This window comes from Manacus vitellinus, unplaced genomic scaffold (assembly GCF_001715985.3).
Source record: "Manacus vitellinus isolate BGI_N305 unplaced genomic scaffold, ASM171598v3 scaffold_7_pilon, whole genome shotgun sequence".
In the NCBI taxonomy this organism is placed as follows: Eukaryota; Metazoa; Chordata; class Aves; order Passeriformes; family Pipridae; genus Manacus; species Manacus vitellinus.
In genome coordinates, this window is record NW_021940813.1 from 3,787,926 (window position 1) to 3,806,823 (window position 18,898).

The 18,898-nt window shown below is 37.2% G+C and overlaps 1 protein-coding gene across 11 annotated transcripts in view; it reads left to right on the plus strand.

Annotated features, from left to right (window-relative positions):
- CASK (calcium/calmodulin dependent serine protein kinase) overlaps positions 1–18,898 on the plus strand; it is a 148,257-nt gene that overhangs the window by 84,225 nt on the left and 45,134 nt on the right. For all 11 annotated transcript variants that reach the window (XM_018084098.2, XM_018084099.2, XM_018084101.2 and 8 more), the window contains one exon: positions 6,035–6,156. In XM_018084098.2, the coding sequence (XP_017939587.1) occupies positions 6,035–6,156 (122 nt within the window). The remainder of the gene's footprint in view (positions 1–6,034; positions 6,157–18,898) is intronic.

Genomic DNA, 18,898 nt, shown 5'->3' on the forward strand with positions numbered 1-18,898 from the left:
TGCATTCCTTCTTCTGTTTGGGAACACTTTATCTTTTGTTTACTGGAGGTTTTTTCTCTTCTTTTAATTTTTTTTTCTTTGTTTAGTCTTTTCCTCCTCCTCCCTGTTTTTCTCTCCTGCATCTATTTTCTTTGGTTTCCTTTCTGACTTTTACATGCCTTTCTTTCCCTTCTTGTATTCCATAGGTGTTCCTACCTTCTTTAATTTAGTTGTAAATCCCAGTACCCTTCCATTGCTCCAACTGCTGTGTTTCTACATTTTCCTTGTCATCTCTATAAACCTCCATCTTTCTAGTTCTCTCCCTGGAGTCTTCCTGATTGTTTTGTATATAACTATAAACACATGGTATATGTGTATATATACATAAATATATATATTATTACTGATTTGTTTGCTTCCCAGTAGCATTCAGAGAACTGTGTGCATGTAGGAACCTATTTGTAGATTTACAGGGTGTCTACACTTGGCTGTTTGTTTTCTGTTCAAGAAGGAAGAAGCCATTAAACACTTCTATAGCTCAAATTTGAGAAAGAGTCCTTACTTGCCTTTCATTTTAAATTTAGTGCTGTGTATATGTGAAACAAGTATCTCTCACCTTATTTTAAACTATTATAGTCATATATATACCCCTGTATTGGCTGTCATCTGTCCTTGCAGAGTTAGTTGCTCTGGAATACAGTGAACAGCAAAGAGCAACAAATTACTGTGTGAGATTAGAGGCATCTCAACTCCAGTGATTTTTGCAGATGTTGATTAAAGTGATGAAGAGCATCTGATACTCAGTTGGCTTCCTCTTAATCTAAGAAGTTGCATTAGTACAAGTAGTGGAAAGGTCTGCACTTCTATAATAATCCCCATGCTTTTTTTTTTGCCTTTTTTTTTTTTTTTGAGATTGTATCCAGTGACTCTAATATTTGATCTCTCTAAAAACTAACAATTTCTGATGGTTTTTCTTCTACCCTTGCTCTATGTACTAGCCTCAGACCACTTCACAAAGTAAAATGTAAATCCTACCTTCTGAAAAGCCTGTGCTTTAAGAAACAGAATTGTTTTTTAGTTTCATTTCCAGCAGCTGCACACAAGGCAGCCAAGAGATAAGGTTCAGAGAAATCAGCTTCTGTTGATTGTAAATTGACTGGCATAAGGACTGAAATGTGATATATACAGAAATGATAAATAACAGCAAAGCCTTAGTTAGTGAGTTAAAAACCACTGTAAAATCTTCAAGACATAGTTATTACCTTTTTACACAACATAAAGAATAGTGAGTAAATAATGAATAGGATAGATATGAGTGGCTGGTGTCAGGAACTTAATTTTATATGGTTCTAAAAATCTAAGGGGTTTAGATTTTGTCAGTGGCTCTTTAATAAAAACATGCTATTATTATAATGGTTATTACAAGTTCTTCTGCAGAGTTATTTCCTGGCATACTAATTGCAGGAGACTGGCAAAAAGGTTGTAGTTTTATGGTTTTGTATTTAAAAAATGTCAGACTTCCTCTAAAATGTTTTCATTAGTCAGAAGAGACTTAAATGGGCATTTGTAATCTTCAGTATTAAAAAATAAATCAAAGAATTTTTTTTACTCTCTCTCAGAATGTGTTTGTAGTCAGAATGTAGCCTGTGTTCTGCAGCAATATCTAAGTCTCTTTACCTAAACACTGATTCAGTCATACACTGTTGCAGGTCACATGAAAAAGCCCCGAATTCTCTGTGCTGCACGTTACATAACAGAGTAAGCCAGTTGTACCTGCTTGGCCTCAGAAAAGCAAACTTTGGGGGTGTTTTGTGGTGGAGGGAGACATATTAGTACTGGAGAATACATAGACAATTCTTGGAATAGTACTTAAAGTTGTCTTTTACTCTCTTCTCTCTGGAGAGAACTAAGCAACTCCTCCCTACCTTTAACGTTCAGTTTCTTGAGTCAAACCACCTGTTCCAGACCAGAATATCTGGATGCCATGTTGTAACAACACTGCTTTAACAAAGCTTTGCCTGCTTCCAGCTGGATGAACCAGTGTCCACACCAACTGTAGGTGGTATTAAGAGCACTGTATGAGAACTACAGAGAGTCTGGAGACAGAATTCAGCTGTAAGAGAGAACTATTTCTGAAAGGCCACCTCCATGAATGCAGTAACAGAACCTGCACGAATCACCTGTCATAACTTTGACTAAGCACAGGGTAAAGAGAAAATCCCAAGTTTTTGCCTTATAAAGCAAATATGCTTTCTGATAAATAATAGATTTGTAGGCAGAAAACTGCTGAACTCATCTCTGTCTTCTTAGAAGTAATTCCACTGACTATGAAAGCATTGAATGTACTAGCACTGACTGCAGGAGACTGTCATAAACATTCTGATGTGTTTTTTCTTCTTTGGAATATATGGGAACCCATAGTTTTCGACTTCGGAACTGGTAGCCCCAAGGAAACTGTGAATAGTTGCAGCCATCTTTTTTTAGGTATTTTTATGGGAATAGGAAAGACAAGGTTGTGTGCATGGCCCAGAGTATCACTGCTCCTTTGGACACTGGGATCATATGTGCATTTACAGTGGAATCCACAGTTACTAGAATCTTCTCACAGAATCAAGTTTGATGTCGATTTTGTTACTATTTCTTCAGAGAAGAGACTTCTGTTTGTGTCACTGGAATTGCAACCTTTCCTGTGCAATTATGTGTGTATCTATTCGTATAGTAATTTAAGATGCAGGGTGAGATTCATCTCACCCAAGTGATTGTGGCTACTTGAAAATTCTGGGGCAGTAAGCAGCATTTTCTAACAAAGTTTACTTTAGGGAGTCTTATAAAACAAATTAACACAGACAGTCTAGTTAGTCAGCTTTCTTCTTAATAATATTTATGCATTCTAATTTTCATATTTATAGATTTTGTCTGTAACTGCTACAGACTATGAGAAATATGAGCTTTTAGCTTGCATGACTGTGTAATAACCCACTTAAATCCTTCCTTTATCATCTGTGCTGAGGCTAAAATGGGTGCATTTGCAATGTTGAAAGGAGATTAAATCCTATTTCAAGAGGATACAAGCTTTAATTACAATTACTTTCATACTTCCCCAAAGCTTGGAAATTTAGCTTAAATATGATAGAATATGAATCTTTTTAGAAACAGTTGTGCTGTAAAGGTTGGTTAATTTTATTTTATGTAGTTAGTATCATTTCTCTGAATTTAAAACTCTTCTGAAAGGTACTTTTAAGCTTTTTTAAGCAGATGTTGGTAACAGAGAGAGTTTAGGTGTTCACAAAAATGCCTGTAGAATTGTTCTATCACTTTTTTTAATGCACTAACATGCTGTCAGTGTATTGCTACTGTGCCATTTTCTCATGCAGGTGGCACGTTATCTGTAAATGCATGAAAGGCATGGCAGTAGATGCAACATAAGATTGTAGGTGAAAAAAAAAAGCATAAGGTAGAACTGTGATTTTGAGGGATTAGCAAAGTCACGTCAGAACTTCTCATAAAATTCCTTAAGGACATTCTTGGAAACTTCCTTTTACAGTCACCTATTCAAGGTGACCAATGGACAGGAGGAAAAAAAAGAAAAACACCTAATGATCAAAGCTTAATGTTTTGGAATTCCCACATATTGAAGAGGTTGTTGAGATGCAAATACTAAAAAAATCATAACTCTTATTTCTATTTCAAAGCCCTCAAAGTATTCCACAAAATAAAATTTGCAAAATAATGCTGTCAAATAAATAATGGGATAATCCAGAGCATTTGGTGTTTCACACCAGTGCAGCTCTGCAGACAACTTTGAACACACTTTTCATTGGTTCTGGTTTTGGCTCAAGTTTTAGTGGTTATGAGCAACACTGTGCAGTATTAGAGACTCTTAAGATATCCAAGCCTCTGAAGTGAATCTTGTCTTGAGTTTTTCCTTAAATACTCCAAATACACAGAAAGGGCTTTGAACTCAGAAAGCAAAGTTTTGCTAGAAAATGAAGTAATTTAAACTCTGAGCATGACAAAAGTAGAAATAAAAGAGAATTCAAACAAATTTCCTTCTGCCAACTGCATTCTGGAGAGTCAAACACTTTGCTTCAGGCTTGGAGATCTCTAAATTCATGAGCCTTAAACTGACATTCTGAAAATGTAGAGGATCCCTAGGTAATGTTTTTATTCCTTGCCTTTGAGGCTGAGCTGTGATCTCTCCATCCTCTTACCAGCAGATTCCCAGTCCCTATATTTTCTCAGGTTTCCTGCTGTATCTCTGGAAGAGGAATATGGGAGGTTCCTTTCAGCTGAGCAGGCTTTTTCACTTACCAAACAGGAGGCAGGTTTTTCTCTTTTTCAGGGCACCCAACCTCATGCACAGCAACTACTGAAAGTCAAACCATTAATTTTATTTGCTGGCAGCCACAGTTTTTTAAAAGGAACATAAATTAGTTCATCAACTGGATATAAGTTGTCAGGCACACTTAAAGGGGGAGAATTAAAAAGTCTTATTGCTCCTGAGCCATGGGTTGTGAGTGAGAGGAGTACTGTGGTTCTCAAACCTTGGTGTACAGGGAATTGTCAGGAGAATCCCAGGTTGAGATTTGTACTAAATGTGATGGAATCATTTCTAGATTTGCTACTTACTCATCCTTCTACGCCATGAGGTTGCAAGTCTAGTACAGTAGGTTTTTGTGTATTTTGTTATGTTTATTCCAGTTTTTCAAGGTTTTCAGAGAAATAAGTTAATTTAACTTTTTTCCTTGTGTGATTAAGAGGGTATTGTTTTTTTTTGTTTTTGTTACATTCTGGAAGTAGAGTACATAAGAGTTTGAGTTAAGGAAGGCTTGTAAGAATTGTTCATACAGTGGAGGATGGAATTTCAAGAAATACAGCAATTTTTAAAATATTATTTATCTTGTCAAAAGGACACAGGCAAACAGATGAGTAAACAGAATAAGAATACTGGTGAGAAATTAATGAAGTAATGAATATTTAGGATTCTGTATCCTGAATTAAGAATTTATTTATGGAAAAGCATTCAGCAGTTCACTGTGAGACACCAGCATAGGACGCAGACTGGATGTGCTGACCTCTTTTCAGATGCTTATACCACTGTGGAAAAACTGAAGGTGTGGTCTGTGGGTGTTTAGATAAGTCAAAGTTGGCATTCTAGTAATGGACACAGGTGGCAGCCACCACTGATACCTGATTTTTAAAACAAATTGTTTTACACAGAACCACTGTGGGCTGGTTTACTATGGATTTGTGTTGCGTTTCTGTATCCTCCCCTGCTGTGAGTTCAACTTCCCTCATGGACTTCCACCTTCCATAAAGCCTCCCATTTGTCCTTTTTTGTCTCCATAGCTCTTGCTTCTCTTTTCACCCCCATGCCATATAAAAATCATCCCCATCTTCCTATGACCCAAAACAATGCTCTGGTCAAAAAGCAGCAAGTGCTGTAACTGGGTCTGAGATAACCAGGCCAGCAGAACAAATGGAACAAAACCCAGAGCTCATGGTACAGCCCTTTTATGTCCTCTGGAAGACACAGGTCTTTCTCTTCCCTCCTCTATCCAGATGCTGATTTTAAAAGAATTCGTGAAAACATTGGTTCTTTTAAAATTTTTTTTTCAAAATCATTTTTGCTGATGTTTCAAAATTTCAAAATATGTATTTGAAATTGGCCAGCAGTTCAAAAAGGGAAGAAAGAAAGGTTGGGGAAAGAATGGTGAGTACAGGCCCATAATCCAAGTCACTTCATAAGGCATCATTGGAAAACAGTCTAAAAAAGAACAAAGCTAAGCTTAATAAAATCAGGTTTTAAACCTGTTAAGCCATTTAAATCTTGTTAAGCCATTTCTTATGTATAATTACACTACATATGGGCACTGTTGATATATGTAAAGTTTAATTCGGTGAGTTTTTCCTGTAAAAACTCCAGCTTTTTTAAGTTCCTGTTCCGGTTGTACCAGATGAAGTGAAAGTTTCCTCTTCCAAAGTTCAGTTTACCATGAGTCTTTGCTTTATTGATTTTTTATTCCCTTTTTTTTCCCTGTTTATTGCCCCATAGGAGCAGTCTCACAGGTGCTGGACAGCCTGGAAGAAATTCATGCACTTACAGACTGCAGTGAAAAAGACTTAGATTTTCTTCACAGTGTATTCCAGGATCAGCATCTTCACACACTACTAGATGTAAGTTTTCTTTGATAAACAATTTGTTTGTACCTGTTGTTCATTGGATAGTATTTTGTTTTAATCCAAGTACATTATATTTTCTTTGTTTCATACCAAAATGAATTTATTTAGGTGTAGAATGTAACAATCAACGAGCACTTTACACAAAAATACATTTTAGGACTGTGCATACAGAATATTTTAGAATATGTGAGTGGTTAATGACTTGATTTGAGTTAATGGATCTGCTTTAAAACACTTCATCAGAATAGCTTTTTTTCTTTTGATAAGGACTGGATTTCAGTTTTTATTTTAAAGGTGAATTGCAACTTTATACAGATTCATTTTAATTAATTTTAAGTAATGTACTAATTTGAGACCGGTTCTAGGGATATTCTTAAAAGTATGACATTTTTTGTGTGAAGCACCTGGGTATGCTCATTTCTCTCCTACACTTGAACACAGTAGGATCAGTCATTTAAATCTCTGTTATTCTGTGGTTCACAAGAGCTGTTACTCCAAAAGACAGTGGTGCCAAAACCCTCACTGAAGAACAAGTTCAAAAGCACATCATGCTGTCAGTGATTTCTGTACCTACACAGTATTGGGGTCTAAAATACAGGTCCAAAAGTAGCAGAAGAATCTTTCTGTGATGTTTTTTCTGGGATGTATGGGATGTTGAAGACAGAGGACTTACTTTCAGACATGACCAACTGTTTCTAAAGCAATCTACACAATGCACTGAGAAAAAACTCAGGATGGACCCAAATCCACAGAGACATAGGCTGTGTCCACATTAGCAAGTACTACAACACAACAGTAAAAGATTTGTGGAACAAAGCAGTTGTTGACTTTGGGTTTTTTAAGAGCTTTTACTTTATTCTGGCTATACTGCAGTCCTGTGAACTGGTAGGTGAACAGCATCTTTTATGTTAGTGTTGTTCGAGAGTAAATATGGTATGGTAACACTATGGTGAAAAACAAAGAATGTGGTAGGTGGGCATAATCAGAAGATTAATTTCAAAAATTTACTCCTGAGTCAAACCAAAATGCCCATGTGGATAGTGACCATTTTATTACCATGTCTTAAATTGAATGGCTTGGGTATCTTAGTGAATATCACAAATCTAACACGGTGTCTGTAGTTTTTACCCTGTGGAAGGCTCGCAGGAACAGGAGTCATTCCAGCTCTCTGATCTGCAGGTAGATGATTCTGAAAAATTGTTGAATGCTTTAATTCCTCTATGCAGCTTTGCAGAGGTATAATCTGAATATAAACAGTGCTGTAGGTCCTTTGGTGTCCAAACCCTTTAAAATGTGGTAGATGATTTGTGCACTTCTTACAATTTCATTAATGAATAGTGGGTCACTTCGATTCTGTGCATTCTTCAAGTTCAAAGGATTCAGATCCACACATACTTCCTTCTGGAAGCAGGCCCAGTTGCTGGATTCTGAACTGACCTGTCTGGGAACACAGGGCTGCTGGTAAAGCTTCCCCTCACCACAGCTGCTCGTGTGACTTGGGGAAACAGAGATAGTTAGTTAGCTGTTAAGTGATGAGGGCATTGCTCTGGCAAACTCTCTACAGTTCTAATCTTTGTTCTTGATAACTGTTTATGCATTTTACATTGAACAGTCATTGGATAAAATTACATGAAGCATGCAGGAAGAGGGGACTAGGAGCTCATGACTTTCCTGAATGGTCTCCAACAACTCATCTTGCAATTTGCATCTAAGTATGAATCTTTTTTTCCCCAGTGTAAGGTCATCTAACTTGCGTTCCAGATGCTTAAATTACTGGTTTTATATTGCAGACTGCAGTATAGAAAGGTGATCAGGCACTTGATGAACAAGAAATAAAAAAATCTGGACAGAGGTAGAATAACATGAGTGTAATAAGTACCAAAACACTTCTGTCACTCATGCAGAAAGGTTTTAGATATTTATTAACCATTATTATGTTATCATATAACTTCTTTGGCTTTGTAAACCACATGGCCTTGGTTTAAGTATTTTGCTGTATGACAGGTCTACCAGACATTAACTCATGCTTCTGCAATGCTTTTACTTTTTTCCTATCCTTGACAGCACCAGTCTGGTTTGTTGTACTTCATTCGTGACCTGTTATTTCTGTAGTGGTGTGTTGTAGCTTTTTAAACAAGAAAAAACTGCAATGAATTTGTTCAGTTTTCCCATTCTTTGTCGTGGTCGTTCTCTTACACAGACAGGGATGCATTTCATTGCCCATTATAATAACATATCTGTGAGAACAAAATGCTATCAAAAAGCATTTTTGTTTTATTATGCTATGTTGAGGGGGGATGATAGAGTTGTTCCAAAGATACTTCAATTAGAATAGTAGGAAATGAAATTCTAAAAGGTTTGAGTGTCATGCAATACATATTTGAAAGACTGAAGCAAATTACAGGCTGTGTTATTTGGAAGGGTAGCTTCTTCATGTCAGTAACTTGAATGTGGGATATTGGTTTCTGTTTATTAATTGATACTATTCTAATTTCTCTCTCAGATCTGTGAAAAATTCATCAACTGTACTTTGATGAAGTTCTGTGAGGAAAACTCTTTATTCCTCTCAGAGTATTTGGGGCTACTGAAGCCACCAGACCAAGTAACCCAGGAAGCATTATATTCCATTAAGTAGGGATTTTCTAATCTATTGTGAAGTTGTGGCTGTCACTTGGCATTAAACTACTGTTCCTCTTCCGTGGCCGTTTTCCACAGTTAAATTTGTTCTCATGTTCCTACTCATTCTCAGGAGTTCTCCTTATTTTTAGATTAGGCACATGAGGGTAGATCATGCCTGCTACCGAAATACCTTATTTTGCTTCTGAACTAACACTTTTTCTGAAGGCTAAATGAGAAAGGGCAGTCTTTATTTTAAGGGTGCAGGTTTACCCACGTGTTGGGTTTTTTTCAGATCACAAAATAAAAGTCTTCTTTCTCAGTAATTCATTAACTTAGGTGTTATGAGGACAGGCACCTCTGAAGGCCATAGAAGGCATCATCCCATTGATTGTTTTTCGTTGATTCGTTTCTGTATGTCTCTTGTGATTGCTGTCTTAAGACTCTCTTCCGGTTTACTTGAGTGCCAAAGCTGTTCAAAACAAGGGGAAAAAAGATGCCAGCTACTTAGAGAGTAGTTTATATTCACTCTGGGCCAAATCCTGCAATACAGCAGCATATCCTGATGTAGGCTTATTGAATAGTTTCATTGTGTGTCTTTTTCTTCATTGTACAGAATCCTGCTATTGTGTTGAGTGGTTTATTTGTGCACAGAAGTTACACAATTCATTATTAAAAACTTAATTTTGTTTAATGAGGAGAGTAAAGGCCCTTCTAGAAACAACCATTTAGAAATACTATCTTAAAAAATTTATTGGTTAGTAATTGGTCTTTCTTGTAAAATAAAAGACTAATTTGGGGTGGGTTTTATTTTTTTTTCTTTGTCAGGAATGTGATGATCAAAATTTTGGTGAATGATGTAGGACATTCCTGTGTGTGACTTAGAACTGTCTGGGTCTATGACTATGTAAAGCTTTATAGACTGTTTCATTCTGGTATCCAATTTAGATGATAAAGAATGTAGTAAAGTATATAAATAACTTTATGGAAAAACAGAGTTAAATTTAAGTAGTGAAGCAGGTTTTTTATTACCCCTGACAGATTTTTAGAAGCCTTATCAAATGCTTGAATTAAATTATTTTTTTATTGACTGTCATGAAAGAGTTCCTGGGAGACATTGCTGACTTATGTCAGCAGTACTGATAAAGAAGTTGGAAAGAAATGTGAAAAGGTTACTAATTTTGGAGGCATTTGTTGTTCTGTATCATGACAAAAGATTTTAATGATTATTTGTTTTGAAAAGTATAGCGGGCTTCAAGGCTGTGCCTAATGAGGGAGATCTTCACACATTATGTTTCATCTCTATCTGTGCATCAAAGGAAGGAAGGTTTGCTAAAATGCAAAACCAGAAGCTGCTGTTTCATGCAGCTGCCTACATTGAAGGAGACAAGAGAAATCATTCCCCTGTTGAGTCAAGCAGTTTGGTCTCCTCTCCAGGGATGCTTTCTGAGGGTGATTCTGAATGCAGATGTCGTTCCATTTACAAGGGAGATTTTTGCTCAGCGGGAGAACAATATCAGCTTTTGTGTGACTGGGGCCTCTGTGCTACTGGCTTTGTCTGCATCTGTCTGTCCTCAGGCAGATAGTTCTCTAGGCTGGTATCTTTTGGCTGTTAATTTAAGAAGTTTGTTACATAGATGGAATCGTTAAGGTAGGTGTTATTTCTGCAAGTGTATCTGTGATAGAAAGGTTACTAGCTTTTAAGGAAGTTTATTTTACCTTTTGCTGGCTTAACACACACGTGTGGTTTTAAGTAAATGAGATTAAACAAAATTTGGAGTAGCCATTTGTATCATGTCTATATGTGCAGCCACTTCTTTCATTTTGAGTTTAATTTATATTCTCAGTGCATATATTTAAGGCATAATGATTTTTCAAGAGAATCTCATTTTTATGTGTGTTATCCCTTGTTGCTACTGGTAATGTTTAAAAGGAACATGCGTCTGTGCACACTTCGGAGTTTCCTTAGGATTTCTTTTGAAGTCAGTCACCCAAACAGATTTGGTCCTGAAGTCCAGACTTTTAAGGAAACATATTTTCTCTTTTGCTAAAATGAATGTTATTAGAACCTCAGTTTAGCTTCTTACATGGTTGGCTAAAGCTTTCTGCTGCATTTATTTTGGTTTGCTCTGTTTATCCCCTAGATGCTGGATGTTGGCACAGTAAATTTGAATGTCTTTTGTAGAAGTTGCAGTTATTCAGCAGTGTCCAGCCATTGCTGATACTAAAGTTCTCTGTTTGAAAATGCTTTAAACTCTTCAGGTATCTTTCCCTGATTTGCTCTTTTCTGAGCAAGGTGTATTATTTCAACAACTTTATTGTATACTTTGGAATAAAAAAATAAAGAAAACACAAAGCAAAAAACATTTTGTTTTTTATTTTCAGGATGCTTTCATTTTCTTCTTCCTTTCTTTTGCTATAAATCATGAACAGACTGATGGAATATCCATCATATTATATAGAAAATAAAATAAAACCAGCAGCCATGTATATAAAGTTTAAGTATTTTCATCAATCATCTAATTTCACTGTGTTTTGATTTGAATAAGGATGACTTTCTATGTGAATCATATAGTGTGGTTCAAGGTTTTTTGGATCCACATTGGTCCTTACTCTCTTGAATACTGATTATGCTAAAACTTATAAGGGGAACATGTTTTAGTGAATCATGAATGCTTTTCTTTTGCAAAAGCAGATCAGAAAGTGTGTTACATGTTACACATCTTGCTTAAACTCCCTCAGAACATGTTATGCTTGAGTGAATTCTCTATCATTTTTAAAACACCTTTTCGTATTTTTAATTATCCTTTATTTCATATGTTTGTAAGACAAAAGCAAATGGAAAATACTTGTTAAAAAAAAGAAAAGGAAACTATGTTGGCAGAAAAGCACCTTGCTATTTGGGGAGTCAAGTCTGGCTCTTATCCCAGTCCAGCAGAGGCAGCACAGCCCCAGGGAGTGGGAGGGACTGTCCCACCGTGCAGTGGAAACTCCTTTCCCAAGTAGTACAGAAGGAACAATGGCCAAGCCTTAGGGAGAACTGCTTGAAGAATTCCTTCAGCAGGTGGGCTGGATCAGCAGCAGCAGTGCAGTCCATTTGTACTCTGAAAGGTAACTTCTTTAGAAGCTCTGTATGAAAGAACACTGAAAGCAGAGGCTATTCTAGAATTTCTTCTGCCTTATTTCATAATCATTCTCTAAAATACCTTCCATTTTCAGCTCCATATCTCTGCTTTTCATTTTCTGTGTTCTGGGTAGGTAGGTAGATCACTGTGCCAGTCAGCATCACCTCGTTGTTTCCTTGTTCTTCCTGTTTCTCTGCCGTACAAATTTATACAGGGGATTTGCCTTATATTTTGTCTTCTGAGCAGAAAGCATTGTTGTTCCATACTTTTATAATATATAATAGTGATAGATGAGTTGGTCTCTTAAACCCAAGATTAATACAAATAAGAGCCAACAGTAACTTTCATACTGATTGAGAATAATTTTTCAGATATTTATTTATCCGCCACTTTCCAACAATGCAAAATTCTGTGTGAGTTTGCATGACAGTGTGATAGTTACTTTGCTACACTTAACCTGTTTTCTTTTTACCTAATGTTCTGTCATTTTGAGTATTTATAAGCTTCATACTGGTGTGGTGAATCATCAGGTGAAATTCAGCTTAATAAAGTGTGTGCTTTAGATGGGAATTGCACTACTTAGCCCATTCCTCTTGGCCTAATGTCATCTTCCCTGTGTAAATGGTGTGTCGTGTCTGTGCCTGTGTGTGTCTGTGTGCAGCAACACATCTTTCTCCGAAAGCATAAATCCCTAGACTCTTTTCTGTATGTGGAATTAAAAATTCCCATGATTATAGTGTGTTTTTAAATTTGGGGGGGGCCTGATATGTCAAAAAACACTAAAATTGTACTCTTGCCACTTGTAGAACATTTAATTAACCTCACTGATACTGTCTTGAGAGAAAAAAGATCATTTTCATATTTGACTTTCTGCATTTTCTTCACTTCTTATTATGTTGTGTGTAGTTCAGGTTAGATTCAGTTCCTTTTTAACTCTAAGGGCTACGTGTCGTGTTTGGGTGGTTTTTTTTCCTTATAAAGCTTCAGATTTTCAGATTTATTATTTCTCCAGGAGCTTGGGGCTTAACTCTGAGAAATTACAAAAATAAAGAAATGCTACAGTACCTGTGATACAGTCTACAAATCTTGAATAGTACTTCAGCTTTGTTCGTGCTGGGAGCTTTCTTCAGAATGATACTTCAGTCTACACTTATTTTACATTAAAAAACCCAAAGGCAATATACTTACAGCCCAGTAAGCTCTGCTTCTGTCTTTGAAGTCAGTCAGGCCTTGCTGCCTCCTACTTCCAGTTCTTCAAGTACTTGGCTGGTGCATGTTGGCTCTTCTGGTACTAGTGATCTCATTGCAGTACATTTTTATTCTCAGTATATCATTGCAGAAAATTTACGTGAATAGGGAGAAACAAAAAGGGTTGTTAACTCCAGCATTATCACCTCCTGGTGCGAGATATGCTCCATATCACAAAGCAGGTGAGAAGCTGTGTTCTTCACCAACCTGCTGTAATCATTGTGGATTTAACTAGTTTTAAGGATTCTTTATCCCCCTGAAGTGAGGTTCATGGTCATTAGCATTCTTTTCTTTAGGGTGATGAACTAACCATGACGAGTTAATTCAACTGACTGAATTGGAAATGAAGCCCCTGTAGGCCTAACCTGAGTCTGCAGTTCCTGCTGTTGGTCATTAGTCCGTGCTGGAAGCGGGGAGGAAGGGAAGATGTGAGCAAAGTTTATTCTGTGGGGAGTATCAAGGTGTTGTCCATGGAACACTCTTTTTAAAGCCCTTCTGTATTGAGGGCTTGGTTTTCCCTGGTGGTTATTGAATCATTTAGGTTGGAAAAGACCTTTAAAATCATCAATTCCAGCCATTAACACAGCACTGCCAAGTCCATCACTAGACCGCGTTCCCAAGTGCCACATCTACACATCTTTTAAATACCTCCAGGGCTGGTGACTCCACCACTTCCCCAGGCAGCCTGTTCCAGTGCTTTTGACAGCACTTTCAGTGAAGAAATTTTTCCTGATATCCAATTGAAACCTCCCCTCGTGCAACCTGAGGTGGTTTCCTCTTGTCCTACCACTTGTTACCTGGGGGAAGAAACCAACCCCCACCTGGTCACAACCTCCTTTCAGATTGTTGTAGAGAGCAATAAGGTCCACCCTGAGCCTCCTTTTCTCCTGGCTGAACACCCCCAGCTCCCTCAGCTGCTCCTCATAGACCCTTCACCAGTTTTTTTGCCCTTCTCTGGACACACTCCAGCACCTCAATGTCTTTTTCATTTACTTTTATCTGATCAGCTGCTTGGTGTCATCTCTAAAAGCTGTTTTGCCTTGTTTTTTTTAAGATCAGCTTCTATTAGATATCTGATGCAGAAAAGTAGGATAATGGGATTTTTGTGTCCTTGAAATTATTCATCTGTTAAAGTACCTTGTGAAATAATGGTGTAAGCCCGTCTTTCACAAGAGTACTTCTAGGACATTCTAGAACGAGAGTGAGGGGGGGTTTATTGGGATCTTTGAACTTCACTGTATTGGTTTTCCAATTGCTGTGCTAATTTTCTTGGCACTGCCATGTGCAAAGCAGTACCTTTATTTCATCCTAGTTTTACATATTTCATCTTTCCAGAAGAAGTTAAAACATTTGCTATGTGAACAGATTAAAATCTGATTTATGATACAGGAATGGAGTTGAGACCCAAAAAAAAAAAAAAGCCAGAGGGACTTGTGGCAGAGAGTTCCTGGGACAGAAGGGATTAGGTGGTGTACTGAGGATGTCTTGTGTGTAGTGGAGGACTGGAGGGTACCCTGGGTGTCTGCAGTCAGCTCATGGCAGCAGGAGTTGAAGAGGTCTCACCTCCTTTGAGGAGGTAAGAAAACATCATATTCAATCTACTTAAATCTAAATAATTTTTGTTTTTTAATTTTGAAGTGTGTTTATTTAAGATTATCCCGGGATTTCCTTACCAAACTTTACAATTTGAGAGAACATACATTTTCCTAGGAGTATCACTTATGATCTAGCATTTTGCTAAACTGCAACCTCTCCCACTTTGGCAAGCTATGTTTACATGGGCCTGGCATATCTTTAGTATCTGCTGTCATTTGTTGAGAACTGCAGCTTCTGCAGTCAATAAAATCTTCATGATGAAAAATAATGTGGGTTTTTCCTAAGACATGAGACAAATTACTAGGGTAGAGTCCTAGTTGATAGTGCAACATAATCCTGTCAGACACTGGAGTCTGGACTCAATATACATGAGTGAAGCACTCAGGGCTACCTGAAATTAAATAGAATGAAAAATGTCTTGTGTGATTTTGAGGAGTAGCATAACTTCATTATCAATACTTCTGTGAGACAAGTTGAAATAAATAAATTGGTTAATTGAAACCTTCTTGGTAAATGTGAAGCAAATCAAGAGGCACAATTTAAAATGACAGTTGTGGGGGTGAAAATGCACATACCCTGTAGTTTATTTTGTAAAAGCATAGTCCTTTCCTCAGATCATTTACCTCGGAAGTGCTGAGGCTTGAGTAAGTGCATAGCACTTGATAGTTTCTGCTAAAAAGGAATATATTCTACAACAGAGCCAAAATTTGTTTGTAGTTCATGTACACTTGGAAGTAAAACTTAGCCCCTTGCAAAGAAATAGGATATACAAATCAGATGTTACTGAACCTCTTGACACTTGACCATGGGGTCTGAATCAGTATAAGCATAAATGTGTCCTTGAATCTACTTTAAACTGTATCAGTTTTAAAAAATAAAATTAGATCAAAGATTGATTTAGAACAAAATGTAAAAATATTTATTGCTCTATGAAGACTGTAAAAAGCCACATAATATGCATAAGTAGAAATATTTGCTTTATCATTTTAAATGCTAAATTTACTGCCTGTCCAAACTAGCAAAGTAAGAAATAACAGTTAAGAAGTGGCCACGCCCATGTACATCAGCACAGTGGGTTCAGTGTGTGGAGCTGCACAGATTTGTGTAGTCCTAGTTTCAGATTGAACTTCGTGTGCTCTCCCCACAGTTCAGCACTGCCTGCAGTTCCACTGCAGCATTAGAACCTATTGAGAGAATTTAACTTGGACACGTTTTCACTTTTTAAGGTTTTGATCAAAAGATAGATACAACATTTAGCTATGTAACAGAATGGAAAATCTTCTCAGTGTTCTATACCTTAACCTTCTAGTTCCCCTGGTGTTTCCAAGCATATAAAATATGTCAATGCAAAATTTATATAATAAAATATTAAGTGGTAGTGCTACAGGACATCTTTCCCTGTTGCTGACACCGGTGGAGGCCTGTGGCCTTTCCTTCCAGCTGTCATGTAACCAAATTGTAACTAACAGACAGACCCTGTGAAGGCAATAAAAATGCTTTCTGGATTCTTTTTTACCCATTGGATTACTACAAAGGAAATGCTGCACAGTCCTTTGGCTGTGCACTTCTTAGGGGTTGGGGGCATGTGCTTTCCCTCTGAAAGGAAACCTACAATCATTTCGTGTTTCCACCTTAATTAAACAGATATCATACCTCTCACCTTCTGTCTTTTAAGTTATGTTCATCCTCAGCAGAATGAACCTTGACCATTTGTGTTTTACTAAGATGCTGGAATGCAAAGGTTGTTCTGCAACTTGTGTGTCACACAGGAGAAGGTTTGAAGCTGTGGAGGGCTGTAACCTGTAGTGCTATAGAAGTATTAAGTAGAGTCTTGAATATGTCTTGGACTTGGATATGGGATAGGACTGTAACCTGTGCTGTGGAATTATGCTGGGAAGTAAATGTTAGGTCTCTGATGCTAAAGTGGCACCAGAGAGCTTCAGGCACAATCCTTAGCAGTGAAAAACAGAGGGTTTAAAAGAGCAAACTGTCTTTAAACAAAGTTGAAGATAAAGCCTCTGGTGACTGTGACCTTGTTACTCAGCGTGTTTTCCAGTAGGAATTGATAGTTTCAGGGATGTGTTTCTTTGAGAGCTTAGAATCCCAAGGAAGGAGGCACCCATGGGAACGTTAACAATGTTCTGCATGGAAAACGAGATGTGAAACAGAACTGGCAGAAGAAAGAATGAAGTGGTCTAGCAATTATCTAAATGGCTCTTTAATTTTAGCCCTTCAATATTACTGCTTGTGAATATTATTTCATTCGGTGGATCATGGATTTCTTTCAGACTTGCAATACATGAAACCTCGGGGGTAAATGGAGAACCAGGATAGGAAGCTGTGGGAAGTAACAGCAAGCCTGTTTGTTAGTAAATGTTTCTGTGCAAGAGGCAGCACCCCCACATGAGAATTTTTTAGATGGTACAAAAACCTAAAAGTGATGAAAAACAGCCCTCTAATATCACTGTGTTGCATATGGTTAAATTGTTCAGAAAGCAAAAAAATATATAAGGACATATTTTAATGATCACTTCTAGATGTTTCAGTTTGGGAATTTAATATGTAAGGTTGGCAACCCAGTGTCTGTCTGAATTGCAACTGAATCCCACGAAATGTGTGTTTGTGTTGAAAGATGGTAGATGGTTTCACTCTAGCAGTTCAGTAGGTCTTGTTTTAACAAGTTTCTGATTTGCCTCACAGAAACTTCCAGATTCTGGATAGGTAGAATACTTACTGATTTCACTGTGTGATCTCACTTTGACCACATTCAAGACTAAATGAGGCAGTGAGGCTAAATTTCTGCTACTTGTGACATATCTACATTTTTCAGTGGGACGTTGAATGGGAGTTGTGTTGGGACAGTATTCTGACTCCTCTTGCAGGAAATGGTTAAAAAAGAATTTCTGCACATCTGAAAAACTAGTCAGAAGAGGAGTTTGTTGTTTTGTCTCGCCTGCCTGATTGTGGATTAGGCTTTGGGCTGTCTGCTTTAAATATCAGCAGAAATGAGTTCCCTTTATACAGGCAGAAGACAAAAAGTCTCTCTCTGCAAAAGCTGGGGAACTGATAGCAGCACTGCTTTACAGCTTGTGGGTATTCTCTTCATTTGTGTTCTAGCATGCAAAATTTAAATCAAAACTTGTCTTTTTAAGAAGCAGTACTATGTTGTTTATTAGCTATAATGTCAATTTATATTTGTTATATCAAGTTTTGTTAATGTATCAGTTGGAATTGTTAAGATCATCTAGAGCAAGCTCTCAGTTTTGATTTTCTTTCTAGCAAATGCAGAATAACTGCTGTTATTGTGCTGAGGAGGGAGACTGAGATGCAAAGTATTCAAAAGTCTGGAAATGCTAAACATTACAAATGCTGTTGTATTTTACAACAATTTCTTTTAATTATTAGAAATTTTTAATTGTTATGTTTATGCTTACTGCTGAGTGAAATTTTTGGAAGTTGGGCTCCTGGGCTGAGGGAACAGTTATTTGCTGGAAAATAGACACTTCCAGCAAAAGAAAGCCCATAATTAGGGCACATACAGATTTTGTCCTGCTGTAAGTCTGTTGGTAGAAATGCATTCTGTTGAGAACAGTGGAGAATGAGCCAGTTCATTCTGTACCACCTTTGGTGTGATCCCTGAAGGACTCAAATTTCCAGGGCTGCTGGAAGGCGACAGCACTGTAAACAGGCTGGCTTTCTGTGATTAAAATTGTATAGCTAACTGCACATAGGAATGTGTTCTCTACCACAGAAGTACATAAATCTATGGGGTGTGCAAACAGGTTTCATTCGGAGTTTTCTTACGCATTTTGTAAAACGTTCATGTAAAGATGTGTTGGATTCTTGTGTCCAAGGGAACTATTATTCTTTTTAATGTGTCTAAATGAAACTTCTGCCTTCAAAGATTTGAAGTTTGTAGTTTTCAGAGATGAATTATGACAGTAAATTCCTTATTCTAAGTTGCTTCTGCTACAGCTAGTATTTAAGTGCAAAAATATTGAGAAGTATTGCAAAACCAGTCTTTTTTCAAAGATTTCAAAGAAGGTGGGACTTCTTCAACAGTTCTGGTGCATTAATGCATAATATAAGCCTTATTCCTCTTACCATATGTAACCTGGTCCCCTTGTAAACTGAAAACTCCATGAACTAAC